Source organism: Anarrhichthys ocellatus, unplaced genomic scaffold (assembly GCF_004355925.1).
Source record: "Anarrhichthys ocellatus isolate YVR2014 unplaced genomic scaffold, GSC_Weel_1.0 scaffold52, whole genome shotgun sequence".
NCBI classification, from domain to species: Eukaryota; Metazoa; Chordata; class Actinopteri; order Perciformes; family Anarhichadidae; genus Anarrhichthys; species Anarrhichthys ocellatus.
In genome coordinates this window covers 496,240-514,607 of record NW_022280082.1, presented here as the reverse complement: position 1 = coordinate 514,607, position 18,368 = coordinate 496,240, and the positions used below count along the sequence as shown (strand labels likewise).

Sequence of the window (18,368 nt, the reverse complement as noted above, 5' to 3'; positions counted from 1 at the left end):
GAGAGAGAGAGAGAGAGAGAGAGAGAGAGAGAGAGAGAGAGAGAGAGAGGGGGAGGACAAAATGACAGAAGAGGGCAGCTTTAGATGAAGCTGCAGTTCCCACAGTTGAGTTGGGGCGGCAATAAGCTCAGACGTGGCTTTTGGATGTTTTTTTTTTCCTTGTTGGCAGAGACACAGTCAGACAGGTTTATTTCAAAGATATCCTGTCAGCTCACTGAGAGACCCTGTCAACGCCCTCTCCTCCCCTGGGGTGACAGGGAGAGAAGGAAGCAGAGAGGCTGAATTTGCCCAAGCAGCAACTAGAGACGAGGGTAAAAGGGGTACCGGCCACTACGAGGAGAGTGAGAAGAAGTAAAAAGAGATAATGCAATACCTGCTATGACAAAGAGCATTAAGTGCTTACGTTAGGCCCACGATGACAACTCCTATCCTCGACGTTGTGAGAGAAGAGCAGTAGAACACGCAAGAAAGAGAAAAGTCACAAAGCGGTCACTGCAATCTCTGTCTGGGAGACATAAAGTCTCTACCGAGCATGGACGGAGGTGGTGGAGGCAGTGGCAGTAAGACACAAGGAGCACCAGTCAGACTGAGCCCTGGTGTCCCTCTGTCAGGCCAGTTCAGCCCAGGCACAGAGGCAGTATTATAGAGATGTGGGCCTAGGCCAAGAGGAAGAACAATAGCGGCTGTGTGTTGGAAGCTCTGGAGCGTCCTAACAGCTGGGAGATAGGAGGTCTGTCCGTGGTCTCACTAAATGGCCCGTAAAGGGGCATTTTCTCTCTCTGTCTTTCCCAGAATCCCCAGCCCACCTTCTTCCCCCCCCTCATATCAGGCAGCCGTCGCTCATTTTCCTCTCATCTCTCGCTTCTCTCCCTACACTCTCGTTCATTACGACCCCGTGTTATTCTGTGTGTCCTCCAATCACCCCTCGCCACCTCTGTGGAGAAAGACAAAGGAGCGCTTCAGAAAGAAAGAGATATTCTTCTTTCTAGCATGAGAAAGCCAAAGACTGGCAGAGCATCAGAGCAGTGTCAACAAATAAGAGAAGGTCCAAAAGCCTCCGCGGGAGGCGTGCCAAAGCTCTTCTATCACGAGGGCCCCTGACACACACAGAAAAACACGAGCAAACGGGCAAACTGTGCAGGAATGTCATCCCTCGCAGCAGAGAGTTCACACACACAGCATCAGATAAAAAACCTTGGCAATATGTTCTGCTCTATTTTGGGAACACACCTGTAGGTAGGGCCATTTGTCGGGTAAACCGAGCACTATTTAGATTCGTGTTTCAAAGAGCAGGTTATGCGGATAGACCCCCTCAACTCTGCTACTTTTCACCTGTGTTTAATGTTTAAAAATACCCCGCATTAAAAACAAAAACCACAGGAGGTAACCCCCCCCCTTGGGAAAGAACTTGCTTCAAAGAAAACAGTAGCAGGGGTTTGAGGCACACAGCAGGCATACACCCACTCAGAGCTGAGCCACAGCGATGCTGATCACTGGGTCTATTAATGTCATTTCAGTACTTTCAATTCAACCAATATAGCAAATGTTTTATGCACACATGTACTTCCTCTGAGCCGGCATATAACTCCCACTCAGTCATGTGATCGTGTGGATGCCACTCTTGCAGGTTGCTAAATCTAACAGCTGCAAAGGGCTCTGGGACTGTTTTGTCCAAGGAGTCAGAGCTGCTTTCACATACAGGAACCTATATATATATATATATTCTACATAAATAATCTGGGTTTATCTGGAAAGTGTACACATTTATTACAGATTCTATGTATCAAAATGTTTAAAATAAATGCTCTAATGAAATGTATTCTCTATACATTTCATTGAATCATGGTCCAGACAGTGTAGGTGTATAGAGCGGTGTGGCTACATTTAGATTTAAGAGTCAGCTCTTTCTGTTGGTTGATATTGACATGGTGTTGTCTACCGTCTAGACTTAAAGAATTTCCTCTTGAGAGGCAATAAAGATCCGATCTGAATTGACCCCGGGTAAGTAATTCTATAACATCACTATTATCAAATACACATCAGATGCAGTCACTGCATGTGTTGTGTCTCTTGTGTATTATCACTAGGCCTACATTTTAATGTAATTTTAATACATCAGAGGTACAAACAGAACGCATTAACACTGTCAAAAGCAGCAGGCAAATCATAGACTTTTATCAATGGCTCTGCAGCCGATGTTTCATTCATCACCAACCGCAGAATTTAACACAAATTTTAACTACAGGCTTCTTTCACTCTCTGTTACACAACTTTACTGTACTTTGAGGGGCACGCGGTGACATTGGCTGCTTGCTTTAATGTAGACAAAAGTGTTTCCTTGCAGCATCCTAAAGACTCTCTCCTTGGGTTTAAGTTAAATGGACAGGATGCAGATGAGATGGCCACACTAAGCCACGTATCTCATGCCATGCCACGAACATCTATCACCAAATATGAAAGACCGATCACAACAGTCAACAGGCACACTGTGCCCCACGTTTCTTTGCTGCACTTGAAGAAGTACAAAGAAGGTTTCGGATTTCACAAAAGCATGATTTTCACTGGGCTGAAGGCTACCATCCCCCATGACTGCAAAAAAACAAAAAAAAAACAAGCTGGCTGGAACAGACCCCAGCGAGGCAAGTCAATGTGGGGGAAATTAAATCACGTCGCGCGGCTGCCAGCGGTTCGCCTAATCACAGTGTGCCAACCTGAAGCTCCACAACCCGATGACGAATTTAAAAAAAACACACATTATTGTGACATATGTGGCATGCTTCTAACACCGTTAGATCGTTTTGCAGGGGCAAATATTTGCTCTCCGGTTTCCCACCAACATGATGTTCCGAGGACTGAATGTGTCAAGACGCTGCAGCAGCAGGAGCTCCTGCAGATGTGGAGCTTTTGCAAATGTATCGCCCCCTTCAAGCGGTCCCGTTACAAACGTCGTTTATTTATTCATCGCTCGACATACTTCACTTTTAGGGGTTTGGACCACTTTGGAGTCCTAACGTTGTCAACAATGCCACATTTGTGTCACCTGTGTGTGTGTGTGTACTGGGTTATCGTGGTATAGTCAGAGATGGCCAGGCAGTGTTGAATTACCAACACAGTTATTAGTCAAGCAGCTCCGGTTTAAGTATAATCTTACAACACGGTGACTTTGTTTTTAAAAGGCAGCTGGTTGAGACGCAATAACGTTAACGTAACGTGACTAAAAGTTAAAAGCATGCGACTTCTGCACACAGTGGTCAAATAATTACCTGATATGTTTCTTAAAATTCCCTTTTTATATTCTTCCCATCCTCAGTGAGCAGCAGAGCGTGCCACTGTGTCCAAGAATTTAAATCCCCGGCTCGGATCCATGATTGTACTGTCTCTGGTATTAAATGTAGTCCTGGTGGAAGAGGCGGCGGCGGAGAAGAACCCAGGCACTTTGTTTCCAAAGGTGAATCTCAGGATAGATATTGGTGGAAATTGGCATCAAACCTGGTCCAGTCAAGCCAACGAAAGGTTTCGTCACCAAATAACATCCGTTAATGTTGCTCATACGCGACAAAGATGTTCTCTCCGAAGTAACGAGTGTAAATGGACGTTTATTCGCAAGGAAAACGTCCCCGTTATAACCGGCGATGATGGTACTTACCACTCTATTGTTGGGGGCGCGAGAGAGCGTTCCATGCAACTGCTGCTGTGCTCGTGGGAGGCTCGCGGATAACGTGCACGCTCGCTGTAATGGCTAAGTTATCTCAGACCGTAATTTTGTGATGTCTAATCCATTTGATGGATTTGATTATTCCAACCCTCACTGTACACAAAACAATGATATAATTACACAATGAATCGATATCCTGCCCAATGATTTGATGATAACATAGACTACATTACAAAATGCTTTACAAAGGTCAAGGACAATACTGACCACCATGTATACGATTATGTGCTGCTCGGATATTCAATTATTATAAACACACACACACACACACACACACACACATATTGACAAGCATTTCAGCTCTAATATTGTCTGCCATTATGGCTCATTCCGAGTAACGTTACAGCTACAGCATTACAGTGTAATTCTATATCAAATTCAGTTTTTTATGTGACTTTACTCTTTAAATCTCCATACTGTATATTTCACTGTTATTTAATATCACGCCCTGGGCGAGTAATGTTTTTCGTCACACCGGAAGTACAGCCCTCCTGCTTCCGGCGAATTCACAACATCCAAGATGGCTGCCACTGCGTCTTCCCTCGTTTCGTACGATAGCGACTCGGATTCAGAAAATGAGTCAACATCTGTAACTGGTGTTGAGAAAGTGGACCCAACGAACCCGGACGCCACGGCTCACCTTAAACCTCTAAGTTCTGTACCCACGATGTCTGTGGCTGTTCTCAATTCTGCTCCTGAGGTCGCCGTTAAGGTGAGCTAACCAGGCTAACTAGCGTTAGCTTCACGTTACATTGTTAAAGTTAGATCATATTAATCGCACTGTGCTTGGACATATTGAGGACACGTGCGGTTTCAACTGATAACGTGAAATACAAAATAAGTAATTATTTAGTGTGTAGAGTTAACTATTTTTAACGGTATCGAACACAATTAGGAGCGGTTAGCGGGAAACTGAGTGTCGAGCAGGAGGATGTTGTAATATCTAACATTTTAACGTTACGTCAAAGAAAAAACAACTAGTTAGCAAATGATTTAGACGTCGATGTGGTCTTAAGTTTGATGTTTTTTATATCTGACACCTAATACACCAAACAACACTTTGGTATTGTATTGCTTGTCAAACTGTGATTTGTACATCCCAAATTTAGGAGGCTGTTGAGACTGGCACACACCTGGACCCTTCATTGAAAGAAGTCACTTATAACCCGACGTTTGAAACCCTGTTTGCACCAGAGGTAAGTTTTAGAATTATTGAGTGATATCTAGAGCTGGGTCATATATATATATACACATTACGACAGAAGGCAGGAGTAACAGTTCTGATATACTGTGTGTATACAACATACACACTCGCTGTCAGCACGGTTCTCTGACTTCTGACCAGCATTCACAAGTGCTTCACTGTGTACTGTTAGTTAGTCTGAAAAGGACGGGACCAGCTGGCCACCTGCCTCTCAGAGGATCATGAATGTATCCAGATTCAATGTTTAATTATAGTGTTATTAATGATTTTGTGTTTCTTCCTCTTAGTTTGGGCCAGTGAACCCATTTAAAAGCAAACAGATGTCTGCCCCCCGAAACATGTTATCTGGCTACGCAGAACCTGCTCACCTCAACGACTTCATGTTTGAACAGCAAAGGAGGACCTTCTCCACCTATGGTGAGCTCACCTGTGACCTGTGTGGTGGATTTGAATTATGCGGTCAATATATTCCTATTCCTCCTTCTTTTTACCCTGAATTTGAAAGTTTTACAACTCTCTCCACTCTGCCGATAGGTTACGCTTTAGATCCATCTGTTGACACACACCAGGTATCCAACACTGGCTACATTGGCGCAGTGGATGAGGCTGAGAAAAATAAAGGTAATCCTTCATCACACCTTAATTCTGTGTGTTCGTCAGGATCTGGTTGGATAGACCAGACTTTATTTAGTCTTCTACTCAACATGAAGTATTGCTTATTAAGGGAGATGTTGAAGTATAATGTCTACTGTCTCTTCGTTCAGGGCTAACCGTGTTTGAGAGCGGACAGAAGAAGACAGAGAAAAGGAAAAAGATCAAAGGTGGAGACGCAGGAGAGATTGACAACTTCCTTGGACCATGGGCGAAATATATAGATGAGAAAGATGGGGCCAAACCATCAGAGGTAATACGGTGTTCATTATATCAAATATGTATATGAAATTCTCACTACTAATTGTCACTACTACCAGGTTTAGGCTAGGGTTAATGTTTTTTTTTGGCTCATTTAAATCACCAAAATGCGCCTTTGTAAAAAATAAATGTTGAGGTCAAACCTCTGCTCTCAGAGAAAGCTAAAGAGCAGCCCCGAGTAATCCCCTTTACACCCGACTACAGTTTGCTCAGTCTGTCCTCTGCACTAATGTTTTTTTTGGTAAATATTGTATTGTGCTTAATCTGTTTTACAGGAACAGCAGAAAGAGCTGGATGAGATCACAGCCAAACGGCAGAAGAAGGGAAGGAACGAGGAAGAGGCTCCTGCAGAGGAGAAAACCATCCTCCATGGTACTGTGGTCCTCTTATTTTTTATTTTTTTAGACATGTGAATCACACTCATTGAAATTATCCACTGAAGTTTGTATTTTGCGTAAAAGGTACAGAAACATATACACATTATTTCTTTTTTAATTGGACGTAATTCTTGAAAGACCAGTTTGCTTAAGAATTGAGATTGAAAGTTTAGTGAAGTTCGATCGTATCACACAATCTTCCTCAGCAGATGAAGTTTGCCCATATGCTACAGGATGGCTTTTCATAATATGCTGTGTCTTTTTGTTCTCCCTGCAGTTAAAGACATGTACGATTACCAGGGCAGGTCCTACCTCCACGTCCCACAGGATGTGGGTATCAACCTGCGTTCTGTGGACGCTCCAGACAAGTGTTACCTGCCCAAGAAACAGATTCATGTCTGGACTGGACACACCAAGGTCAGTGGGAAGTGACATGGATTATTTGCGTTTCTGTGTGCACACGAATTGCCCCTTTATGTACCAGGTAATAAATCTTGCTGCTAGTATTATCCATGCAAGCTTTGCTGATGGTCAGTATTATAGTTTTTTTTAATTATTCTGAAGTGCAAAAAGAGTGAAAATTCCATCATGCAGTCCTTGTTAGAATTTGTGAGGAAGTCAGTAAAAGCCTCCCGGGTGCTTTTGAATAAAATGATAACACGGTTGTGTACGAGCTGCTTGTCCCCGACAAGTCCAAGATTATTCTGTCTCATTCAAAACACCGTGATTATAATTCAAATATAAAGGCAAACACTGGGTTATTCCAAGAGAGATCTAATTCACGCTTCCGATCTGCCGCTGCTCTTCAGGGAGAGAGAAATCACTCAAGTTTTAAATTGGCTCCTATCCGCTTTGTGCAGGAAGTTACAGCCTTCACACTCTCATTTGAAATACAAAGAGGTTTGAGAAGATAATAAGCGCGTAGAAGTGCTGATGTGGAGATAATAGATGGAGGAATGGCCCATTCGTAGTCCCCGAAGTTTGATGGCATTTTTGGAAAAAGTTTGGTAACTTCAAAGTCATCATACTTTCTATAACTATTACAGAGGCAGCATGGTCTGCACACACACACTTATCTGCCCTGGTTATTATGAATCAGTTGATTTAATAGCAATAGCATGGCAATGTTTAAATTAAGTACTTTATATGGTAAACATGCAGATGCCCTTTCCTTAACAGTTAGAGTAAAAAAATAATAAGTGTCTTGCCGATACAAAAATGCTTTTACATTATTGTAATAAACACAATATCAATCATGGCCATAGGGCTATGTGATTTATGGTCCAAGCAGACACACATGGATTGTTAGATATCAAAATATGCAGATCTGTGGTATTATAACATCATACAGTACAGTCAAATGTGAACTCCCATGATTTGGATTCTCCTCACAGATGTTTATCTATTAATGAAATGCTTAACACACAATCTGTCCACTCTGCACCGTAAAACATGCTGTTTGCTCTTGTAGTAAGAGTTTACAGATTGTGCCTCACACGGCTACCCAAAAAGGTAGTGCAGAACAGCATGGGTGCTTGGACCTGTGCTAATGGTTAGCATAACCATGATTACATATCAACTTCTCATGTCTCTGTATGTTTTCCAGGGGGTCAGTGCCATCAGACTATTTCCTAGCTCTGGTCATCTGCTGCTCTCCTCCTCCATGGACTGTAAGATCAAGGTAAGTACTCACAGCTTGGTGCCATGAAAAACAACACCGAAGCTAATGAATGAATTTGCGCCCACTTGTGTGTTTTTCAAAGATGCAGTTTTATATGATTGGCTGGTAACGTTGTCAACTGTGAGTTTGAATGTTTTGTTGTACAGCGCTGCTGTTGAGAAAATTCAAAGCTAACCTCTAATCAACCTGATGCAGACTTTGCAAATCAGTGTTCACTCGTACTTTAATCTCTTTCTCTCCACAGCTCTGGGAAGTGTACGGTGAGAGGAGGTGTATACGGACATTTATTGGTAAGTGATATTACATTTTGATCTGATAAATGTTAATAATTAATTGTATGAAATGTTATAAACAACAATGGATCATCAGCAAACATGCTGACATGAAATGTGCTGACGGTCCGAAATGCATGCAGCCGTTTGTGAAATCCGCAGCAGTGACGGCATGTAAGCTCAACAACACTAATGACTCGTCTGCTGACCGTTGGCAGAAAGTAAAGGCTTTTTTTTTTTTTTTAGAATAGATGGGGTCTGGAGAGTTTAGCTAATGTGTTCAGGTCACTTCCGCTCTTCCCAGAGACAGCACATTGTCTGAATAGAGATTGTTTGCAGCCGTGGTTCTGCTTGTCAGCTCCTTCACAGAATATGCATAATTCAGCCGCCCGGGGGCCGAAGGGAACAAGGGGCCAGGGAAGGGCACAAGACACGGAGAGGAGCTGGCATACAGGAAGAGAGAGGACAGCGGAGGCTGGAACAAACTGACAGAGAGCGTCTGGCTGTGGGGTTGATGAGTTGGAGCAGCAGCAAACATTCAGATGATGATGATCATTTTTTTCATTAGAGGAGGTTTATAAGTATATGGCTTTGTTTTAGAGACTATATTAGATTTTCCTTTTGTTGCTGTCCACTTAGTTCCATTATCTGCTGTCTGGCTTATTCCTTTTTGTTCCACAACAGTAGAATACATCATCTTGTTTTGTTTCCTTTATTCTCTGAGGCGTTGAATTTCATTTTATTTCTTTATCTGCGTATGTATTTGGATGGATGACTTACAAAACGAATAGAGCTGCAACAATTAATCGCCAACTATATAATTGATTAATTTGTCTGAGTCATTTTTAAAGAAAAAAATATATATTCTCTGTTTCCAGCTTTGTAAATGTGAATATTTTCTGATTTCTTAACTCCCTCTTGACAGTAAACTACAAGCCTTTGAGTTGTGGGCGGTTTGAGGATGTCACCTCGGGCTTTTGGAACGTCATTTGTCAGAAATATGACATTTTATAAACCAAAGAACTTATCGTTTAATTGAGAAAACAATCGAAAGATGAATTGACAATGAATAAAATAATTAGTTGCAGCCCTAAATACGACCATACACTGCAATAGGTAGCTAGTCAGAACTATAGCGTAAGAAAGAACAGCTAAGCAGCCAGCATTAGCTTGGGGGATGTGCATGATAAGCACGCATATCATTACGTGTGCATGGGACAAACTGCATATTTGAGCGACACTTGTGCCCCGCTTTCAGTACTCTGTGTATCTGTGTTTTCCAGTACACACAGGCGTACACCAGTAAGGCTCTCTTGCAGCAGCGCTACCTCCGCTTGGTCTGCCAGCGAGCGAGGTTAGAACAGGCGAGCACTTAGCCTCAGTCGGCTCTGTTATCGCTGCGGAGACATGTAGCCCTGATTAAAAACCAGTTTTAAGAAGGAAGCCGTCTGTGTGCGCTGAGCCCACGGGGACCTCGCATCACCTGCACTGCGTGAGAAAAGCCAAAGGGGTTGCATAGATTGGGATTCTGAATCAAACACGGAGAAGCTGGAGAACGGTTGAAAAGACGGATGGAGCATGTCATTTTGCTCTTTCTTTCCTCTCCAAGCCCATTTTGAGATTCCATTCCCCTCATCTCCCACAGCCCCGCGTCATCTTTCTTCCTCAACATCCCTTATTCCCCGTAACCAGGTTTCACACTCCTCAAATAAATTGCCTTTCAAAGGAAGGCAATCGTGAGGAACATACTGAATTAGTCTACGGCATGTTTATTTATTTGCTTTGTAATATGTGTAAATGTACTCCGTTAGGTCACAGCAAAGCAGTGCGAGACATCTGCTACAACAACAGTGGGACCCAGTTCCTCAGCGCTGCCTATGACCGCTACCTCAAACTGTGGGACACTGAAACAGGTAGGCTCCACCTCGCTGATGTCAACACACTCGTTTCTATAATCACTCGCATCGCTTCTTGTTGTTGATTCTTCACAATTACTGGACCATGGGAGATGTACTCACCTACACACTGTCTAATTTAGTGTCTTGGCGACACTCTGCCGATAGTGTGTATGGGGGTTCATAATAACACGCTGCAGTGCAATCATACATAACCTTGAATCTCGCACGCCATCCGATAATTCTGAATAACAGAAATGTAATCAGCAGCTCTGACACAATTCTATCTTGTAGGGCTGTCATAGTGACACTGTTGTATCGGGGACACACTTCATCACCGTTTGTGTGACGGTGTTGCATTTTTGATTTCAGTACAGGAATTGTGTTCAATGAATGCTACTTTCAATGTAGCCCTGCCTCATTTAAGAGAGGCTGCACAGCTCAACACGTCATAGAATTAGTTTGTAATCTGTCATAACTATAAAAGAATGTCTCAGTGTAACCAAATAGCGAATGATCTACTCTCTGTGTCTTTGTGAACTGTTGGCGAAATGTCGGGTCCCTAGTGTCACATGGTTCCCTGTTGTCTTTCCCAATTGCTCGTCTCAGTTTCCACCCCGCTCAACTCAAGAGTGCCAATCCAGCAGAGGGCAGAAAAGAGTTAAATCCCCCACTTGTTGTTCACAGGATGCCCTTTGGAGCCACATCATCCAAATACTTTTAGAGTTAACTTACTGCACCATTACAATTCCCACCAGATGTTGTGTTTTTTTAGTGTACATTTCAACAGCTGTACATAGCAGGGATGTGTAGCGGGTAATTATTAGTATTCCACTAGATTTGTCCCAGTTGTTGCAGTTCAACACTGGATGTAATTCAGTGAAAAGCCTCTGTTCTTATCTAAGGGGCCTCTTGGTGCTGCAGTCATTTCTAATTCCCTCAGCTGTAGCAGTGGTGGTGGCATTATTCCTGTGGCGACTCACCTCCGCTGAATGAATACAGAGAAACATTGAAATTCCGGTGTTATGGCTGAGCTGTCGCTGCCTGCAGGGACAGTGCATGCGGCATCAAAAGTGTCCCTAAATCTTAGACAACTTGTGTGTACCTCTCTTGAGAAGCCACTGTGGATTATTATGGAGCTCTGACTTTCACGTTTCCTCCCCTCCACAGGCCAGTGTATCTCCCGCTTCACCAACAGGAAGGTGCCGTACTGCGTCAAGTTCAACCCCGACCAGGAGAAACAGAGCCTTTTCGTGGCCGGCATGTCTGATAAGAAGATCGTTCAGGTAAAGTTGTCATGTGCCGCATTGCCAGTTTATCAATTCTGCTCACGCCGTCGCTTCAAGTGTATTTCCACCTTGAACAAGCAGATGCACACATTTTCTGTGCATCCCCCCCTGTGCCCACGGGAGCATGAAATACACTCACTCGCGTCTCATCCTCCGGCTCTGGTGTGCGTATTTGTGTGCTCGAGGTTCAGTGGCTGACGGGACTAGAGCAAGTCATTAATCATTCATAGCAATGTGGAAGAGAGGCAAAGGGAACAATCCCCTAAAAGTAGGAAATTCATAACTACGATATTACACAATCAGGTAAACAAGTGACAAGTAACCCTGAACTTCTACAGATGAAAGTTTGGGACAAACTACCATTGTGCTCTTGGAGTCGTCATTTAGTTGAATATATTTCAAGATGTTGATGTTTGTCTACTCATTGTTCAGATGAACAGTAGTCACTATCACAATGTCTGGCACAATATTGAGGGTTAGTATTAAATCATGCAGCTCCCTTCAGGGTTTTGAGAACAGATGGCTGCTCCTGTGAGCAGCCGAAAGCTAAATTAACAAAAGAAAAAGGCATAAATTGAATTGGATGCAAAATGTGTTTGGACAGAAATGCGTCCTATTCATTCGGAGCCTGGGGGCCTTTTCTACGTGCTTTTCCATCCTTTACATTTTATTATTATGTGCGCATAATCAAGTCCTCTGTTTGATAGCTAATCAGTGTCATTACTCGACTGCAGTTAAGCCATTTTCTTTTTTAACCGCTCTTCAGTGACTCCACAGACCCGCCAAATGACTGTTTCACTGCAGTAAGAAAAGTTGTTTGTTTTGGGAAGCAGCACGCCACAAGAGTATGGAAATGTGCAGTGAAACCAGTTTGATGGCATTTTAATAATTCACTGTATTTTGCTTTGACTTGTCGTAGATAAATGTGTTTACCTCCTCTCTGTCAGTGGGACGTCAGGACAGGGGAGGTTGTTCAGGAGTATGACCGTCACCTGGGAGCCGTCAACACCATCACTTTTGTTGATGAGAACCGTCGCTTCGTGAGCACGTCGGACGACAAGAGTCTTCGAGTTTGGGAGTGGTAAGTACAGGCTAAAGGCTGAAATGGTAATGCGGTGTTTTGAATTGATTGCCGGCTGCCTTCTGAGAACTCACTGCTCCTTTCATCAGTCGTTCATAAGAGCAGTAGATCACCAGACAACCCTATCTTGGACAAAGCTCTCCCAGCTGTGCTGCTAATCTGTGCTGAGTCATGGCCTCTGTGCCTGCTTCACATGCATCTGCTGCTCTGGGAGTTTCCTTCCCCCCCCCCCCCCGGAGCTAACATTGTGCATTAACGGTGCTCCAGCAGGATCCTTCTGTGAGCCTGGCCCGTGTTGCCAATTGTATATTTTAATAAATAAGCATTTTGAAATGGTGCCACAAGTTAAATCATTGGAAAGGAGAAGCGCTGGGATGACTGGCAGGTTAGATAAAGTGTAAAACAAAAAAAAACACAACATGCACTTGCGTTTTTAGCAAAATCGTGTTCACTGTTTTGCGCAAACTTACTTGTTTTTCGATATTGTCATTTAAATGTCCGACTGCAGTTTTTGCCCAAACGAGAGACCACCAACAGGGCTTTTCCATATGAAGAGTCAAACCGTGCTGCGCTACCGTACGCTCCCATTACCAGTAGAGCGAGATTCAACTCATGACTGCAGAATACCAGAGAGAGAGACGTGTGTGCTTTCACTGTTGTTTAGTTTCTCTCCAGCATCCCAGCGACCCAATATTTCCTGATTTAGCTGCTTCATAACACAAGCTTTTGATAACAAAATAATGGGGGACTTTTATTGTGAAGAAGTCAAATGTTTATCAGCTCATTAGTGGAGCTCTGTTAGTAATTCTTCAAGTAAAACAAGTCAACTAATACTGTAGGGAGGAAGAGTTTGTGCAGCAATAACAAGGGGGGGACTTTTATTGTGAAGAATATAGGAAATTAAATCTTTGCTCAGAAGCACCGAATCAAAGCGAGCAAAGCCAAGCCAGCACATGTGTGTGTGGAGAAGGGGCTCGAGAGCGACTTGCCAATTAGCATGGGGTCCTGCGGTGATAAACCAACTCTGGTATTTATTGCTCAAAGATGAACATTTGAAGACCAGCTGAAAAAGGAAGCTCTCCTTTGGAATTTGGAAGGGGGTGCTTTTAATTCGAGGACGACCATTTGTGTACTTTTTTCTTTTTTCCTTCTTCCCATGAGCTTTTTTTAGTGGAGCGTGGGAGCAAACGGGCAAGTGGTACTCTCGGCCAAAGAGTGGCTTTACTGTCTCCCTTCCACCCACGGATAACACCTGGCTCTCAGCGTTAGCTAGCCCCTCATGTGAGAGTCTCATACCTCCGGAATAGAAGCAGAGACGGGCACGGTGAGGGAATGTCGGATTTTAGGATTAAGATTGTTGAGGCAGCAAAGTCGGACACATCGCTGTGCAAACGCCTTCTCGTTATTCATAATTCCATCCTGATTTTAACACACGTCCTGGAGTTTTCTGGAGAGACTACTTCATCTGTAGCAGAGGTTCATCATCGGGGAGCAGAGAGGGTTACGATCTATACGAGATCACAAAGACGTCGTTCAGAGAGCGGTGCGACGGGACTTGAAGGAACATTCGGGATGATTATGGATCGAGGACAAAATGTGAATGAAACATGAAGAAATGGCGGAGACAGAGCGAAGGACACTGTTGTTATGTCTGCTATGTCGTCCAAGTACTCAACTTCCCTTCAGCTTGACTTTCATCATGCCCCCCCCCCAAACACAACATTCTGGAAATATTTGGCCATCAGACTCTGCCAAGGCAGACATTTGGCAATCCCTTCAAAGCAAAACGTTAATTTACTCTTTTGTCAATAGTGATTATGTTTTGTAAAATCCACTTTTCACATTAGTTCCAAATAACAAACAAAGATGGTCTGTTTCATTTCCCTCTCTTCTTGTTTCTTTCTTGATGTTTTTTTTTCTGCAGGCTGAATTCAACCTCGCTGCAGATATCGTGCCTGAGAAAGTTCACATATAAAATACACAAAGAACGCTGCTTGTTCTTGCCATTGTCTCTTATCTTGATCGATGCGAAACAACAACAAATCATCTATATTTCATGAACATCCCCAGTGTATAGATTGTCTGTCGTCTGCTTTCTTTTCTCGCTCTCCAGACAACAGAACATGCACACTGCTTATTTCTGGAGCTCAGAGAAGAAGAGATCTGGCGGCGTTATCTTCTCCGAGTTTAGCTTGCCGTGTCTGCAGACGATTGCTCTGACAAACCCGAGCTCCACTTTAATGTCAGATTTTACGCGTGCGCATAAATTTGTTTATGCGTACAAGGGTTTGCCTTTCTCATTAATCTCTTGTCTTTAGCTCTTCGAAGCCCATATTTGGTCTTGTGCAAACACGGTGCGATCCCTTTGCTCCAGCTGCTTCTCATCTCAGACGGAGACGTGGCTTTAGTTTAAGCAGAGGGCACAATGAGAACAGAGCACTTCACAGTTTGAAGGCAGAAATACATGTTACATAGAGGAGAAGAGGAAATTGTCATCCTGGCACACTGTAGATTTGAATGATCTTCTGCAGACCACTTAAGATCAACAAGCCCAGGTTCCTATCTCTCCAAAAGCAGACATAGCGGAGCATAAGGAGGGTTTGGGGGGGATTAATAAATAATTGGATGGCGGTTCAGTCGGCGGTGCGCCATCAAAGGATCAGAGGAGAGCTGTAATGGTGATCTGGCCTCATTTTTTACCACAGCTGTCTTCTCTTCAGTAACAAGCATTTGTGAGACAGCATAAGCATCTGCAATAATAAACAAACTACAGCTTGGTGAATGTTTTTCTTTTGAGTTGTTCTTGCTTTGAGGCTGCACAGGTTGACCCATCTTCAAGTGTTCTCTCTGTGCTTTTTGCTCTCTTTCAGGGACATCCCTGTGGACTTCAAGTACATCGCCGAGCCCAGTATGCACTCAATGCCAGCTGTGACACTGTCTCCCAACGGTGAGTAGTCTCATCACGGCGAAACACTCCCAGAGACACAGGACAGGAGTCCTTTGGGCAGCATCAACACATGTTGCCAGATTGAAGTTGATTCTGTTCCATACCTTCCAATGGTGGTCATTGCGCAAACAAGGCAGGCTCTGTGTCATCTAAGTAAATGTATGTGTGGGGATGTCCAGATACAGTCATCAGGATCAGGCCCAATCCTGATATAGACCCGATCCATCTCCAATCCTTTTGTTTGCTCTGGGTAAGCCGGCTGTCACAGACGGCCCATTAAGCTCTGTTGAAACACTATACGGCCCCCTTAATGCACAGTATTGTGAGGGAGTAAACCGTAGAGCGCATAGCAGCCAGCAGGTTCATGTCAGAGGGATGAGAGAAGCTGCATTGCGTAAAACACAAACAGCTGGTCGCCCTTATTTCAGTGATACTTCTCTGTTGACGTTAATGTTCGACCTTGAGCTGAAAAGATGTCCAAAATATCCAAACATGTTGAGACATTCTAGAGAAAAATATAGGAGAACGGCAAATGAAAGCTGAGTAATAAACTATACGAATAGTTTGACATATCCAATAATACGCCTATTTACTTTCTCGCAAGATGTAAAGAAGCCACTTGCTGGCACAGTAGCCACGTTGTGTGTAGCAGCACACGCCTAAGATACGACCAGAGTTAATTCCTCCGTTTGAATCAGGAATCCCCCGTTGCGCTCCATCAGCTTCAGCTACCGTCATGCTCTCGTGTCGTCGTCTGTTCCTTCCCTCTCCACCTACTTTGATTCCTCCCTTTCATCCTCACCCGTACACACTCTCCCCGGTCTCCTCCTCGCATTCCTATTTGTGCCAACACGGTTTGTTTCTCTTGAGCGTGTGAATAATGAATGCATTCTCAGTGGGAGGCCATTCAGTTTTCTCTCGCACCTAAATGGACCCTCCCCCCCCCCTCTGGCTCAGCGTCCACAGCCTCTCTCCTATTTCCTCCTCTCCCCCGTTTCTTGCCATCTTAATGAAAAGAGACAAATCTGCTGAAATTGGCCAAGTTGTTTTCATTCTTCTGCGTGTATTGCATTTGTGGACAAGTGTCTTTTTAATTTGTTTTGTGAGGGGAGGATGTAAGAAGAGGACTCACACTCCAACACTAGATCTCTTTCTCTTACCACATTAATAACTTCCATCATGTTTCCTTTCAGGAAAGTGCAGTGAGTCATGTAATGCTCTGACACTGAAGCACTGCCGGTTATCACTGCGTAGTGACTCTGAGGCTGTCGCGGTGTCAGGAGCTGAAATGCTCTATAAAAGTAGATCTCAGATAAGCAGTCACTGATGAAAAGCCTCTTCTTATTTTCTCCTAAATTGCCTCAAACCTTTCATTTTAATGATGGCGGAATTATGAGTTCTCAGAGTGTCATCTCCTCAAACTCAAATTTACACATTTTAGTTTGATTTCTGCGGCATATTTGTAAGACATTTGACTCTACTGGATGTAGCACTGGATCAGCTGCCAGGTTTAGCGCCTACTAACAGTAGCAAGCAGCATCATGACTCCACCGTGGCTGCTTGTTATACACAATCATGTTAATGAGACAAACTAGCACGCTAATAGGCACTTTAAACTTGTTGTGACAGCCTTGAAGTTATTACCGCTCTCCTACTTTATTTGGGCCTTGAACCTTTGTACTGCACCTCCCAATACTTATATTGAAATAGATTTTTTATGGTTATTTTGTAAGCATGTTATACAGTGAAGTAGTTTGCAGCACCACTTGAGATTAGCTGTTGGCTACATGCTGTTTGCTTGTTTCTTACCCCAGGTAAATGGCTAGCGTGCCAGTCTATGGACAACCAGATTCTGATCTTCGGAGCCCAAAACCGCTTCAGACTGAACAAGAAGAAAGTCTTCAAAGGCCACATGGTGGCTGGCTATGCCTGCCAAGTGGACTTCTCCCCAGACATGAGGTAAGCCTTTACTTTGTTCCGCAGTTTTCTGATGAAGCGGATTAGTAGGTAGCTGAGATTCTCGCAGCCGATTCAATTGTTTAGAATAGTTTATTCGTTTTTTAACCGATGAAGGAAAATATGCTACAAGCGGTGATTCATCTGTTTCTTTGAGGAGAGGGTTAGAGCTGTCTTACTGAGTGGAACGTTTCACAGTGAGATAGCATTATACAGAGACACGCTGTCCTCTAAAATGCCTCAGGTTGATGAAGAGCTGTGGAAAATCTGATTATCTAATGTTTAAGTTCCACAAGGAGAGCTAACCGGGACAGTCCAGGAACCTAATTTTAGCCAAATCACCCATTAAAACCTGTTTCTACCCTCTTCTCACCCACCACCACCCACATTTGTGAGTACGGTGAGACAAGTTATTTTTATCAAAGCATTAATCTTTCCGTCCTTTTTTTGTCTCGACTTCTTCCAGCTATGTGGTGTCAGGAGATGCGGATGGAAAGCTGAACATTTGGGATTGGAAGACCACCAAGCTTTACCAAAGGATCAAGGCTCACGACAAGGTGTGCATTAGCGCACTTTGGCATCCGCATGAAACCTCTAAGGTTATCACCTGTGGCTGGGATGGACAAATTAAACTGTGGGACTAGATCTGTCCTGGTATGTGTGTGTCTGTTTGGGGAAGGGGGGTTCTGTACTGAACTGGTTCACTATAGAGAGACGGAAAGGGACTAGGTGTCCCATGGATTTTGTGAAAGCCACAGGACTGGTATCCAGTCCTATTGTTGCAACGTATTTTTTGTATCCCGCCGTGAGAGTAAAAATATGTATTATCTGTACAAAGATGACCACACACACGTACTTTTTAAAATAGTTTCTACTGCAAACGGAATATTAGAGGGGAACCTTGACATTTTTTACAAATATTTTTTGTTATTTTCAATGTTCTGTGTAGTATACCTCTGTAATCCTTGGTAACGATTCTTAATTTCCAATTGTGTGACCGTCCCATTGTGGAAATAAACATTCTGTAAATTTGACTTCT

General features: G+C 43.5%; 2 protein-coding genes across 6 annotated transcripts in view; one reads left to right on the top strand and one right to left on the bottom strand.

The window, feature by feature from the left end:
• The window catches only part of wasf1 (WASP family member 1), a 51,627-nt gene extending 47,959 nt beyond the window's left edge, over positions 1-3,668 (bottom strand). For 3 of the 5 annotated variants that reach the window (XM_031870268.1, XM_031870274.1, XM_031870273.1), the window contains exon 1: positions 3,264-3,640. The gene's annotated coding sequence lies outside the window, so the exon portion shown is untranslated. The other 2 variants (XM_031870269.1, XM_031870272.1) reach the window with 2 other exon arrangements.
• Positions 3,669-4,195: 527 nt separating this feature from the next.
• On the top strand, positions 4,196-18,363 carry cdc40 (cell division cycle 40 homolog (S. cerevisiae)). The gene is made up of 15 exons (XM_031870402.1): positions 4,196-4,427; positions 4,825-4,911; positions 5,207-5,336; positions 5,454-5,540; positions 5,684-5,823; positions 6,107-6,203; positions 6,486-6,625; positions 7,815-7,889; positions 8,134-8,179; positions 9,973-10,074; positions 11,227-11,342; positions 12,293-12,426; positions 15,297-15,373; positions 17,188-17,332; positions 17,796-18,363. The coding sequence occupies exons 1-15, from the start codon at positions 4,236-4,238 to the stop codon at positions 17,971-17,973; spliced, it is 1,746 nt and encodes a 581-aa protein (XP_031726262.1). The 5' UTR covers positions 4,196-4,235; the 3' UTR covers positions 17,974-18,363.
• The last annotated feature ends 5 nt before the right edge of the window (positions 18,364-18,368 follow it).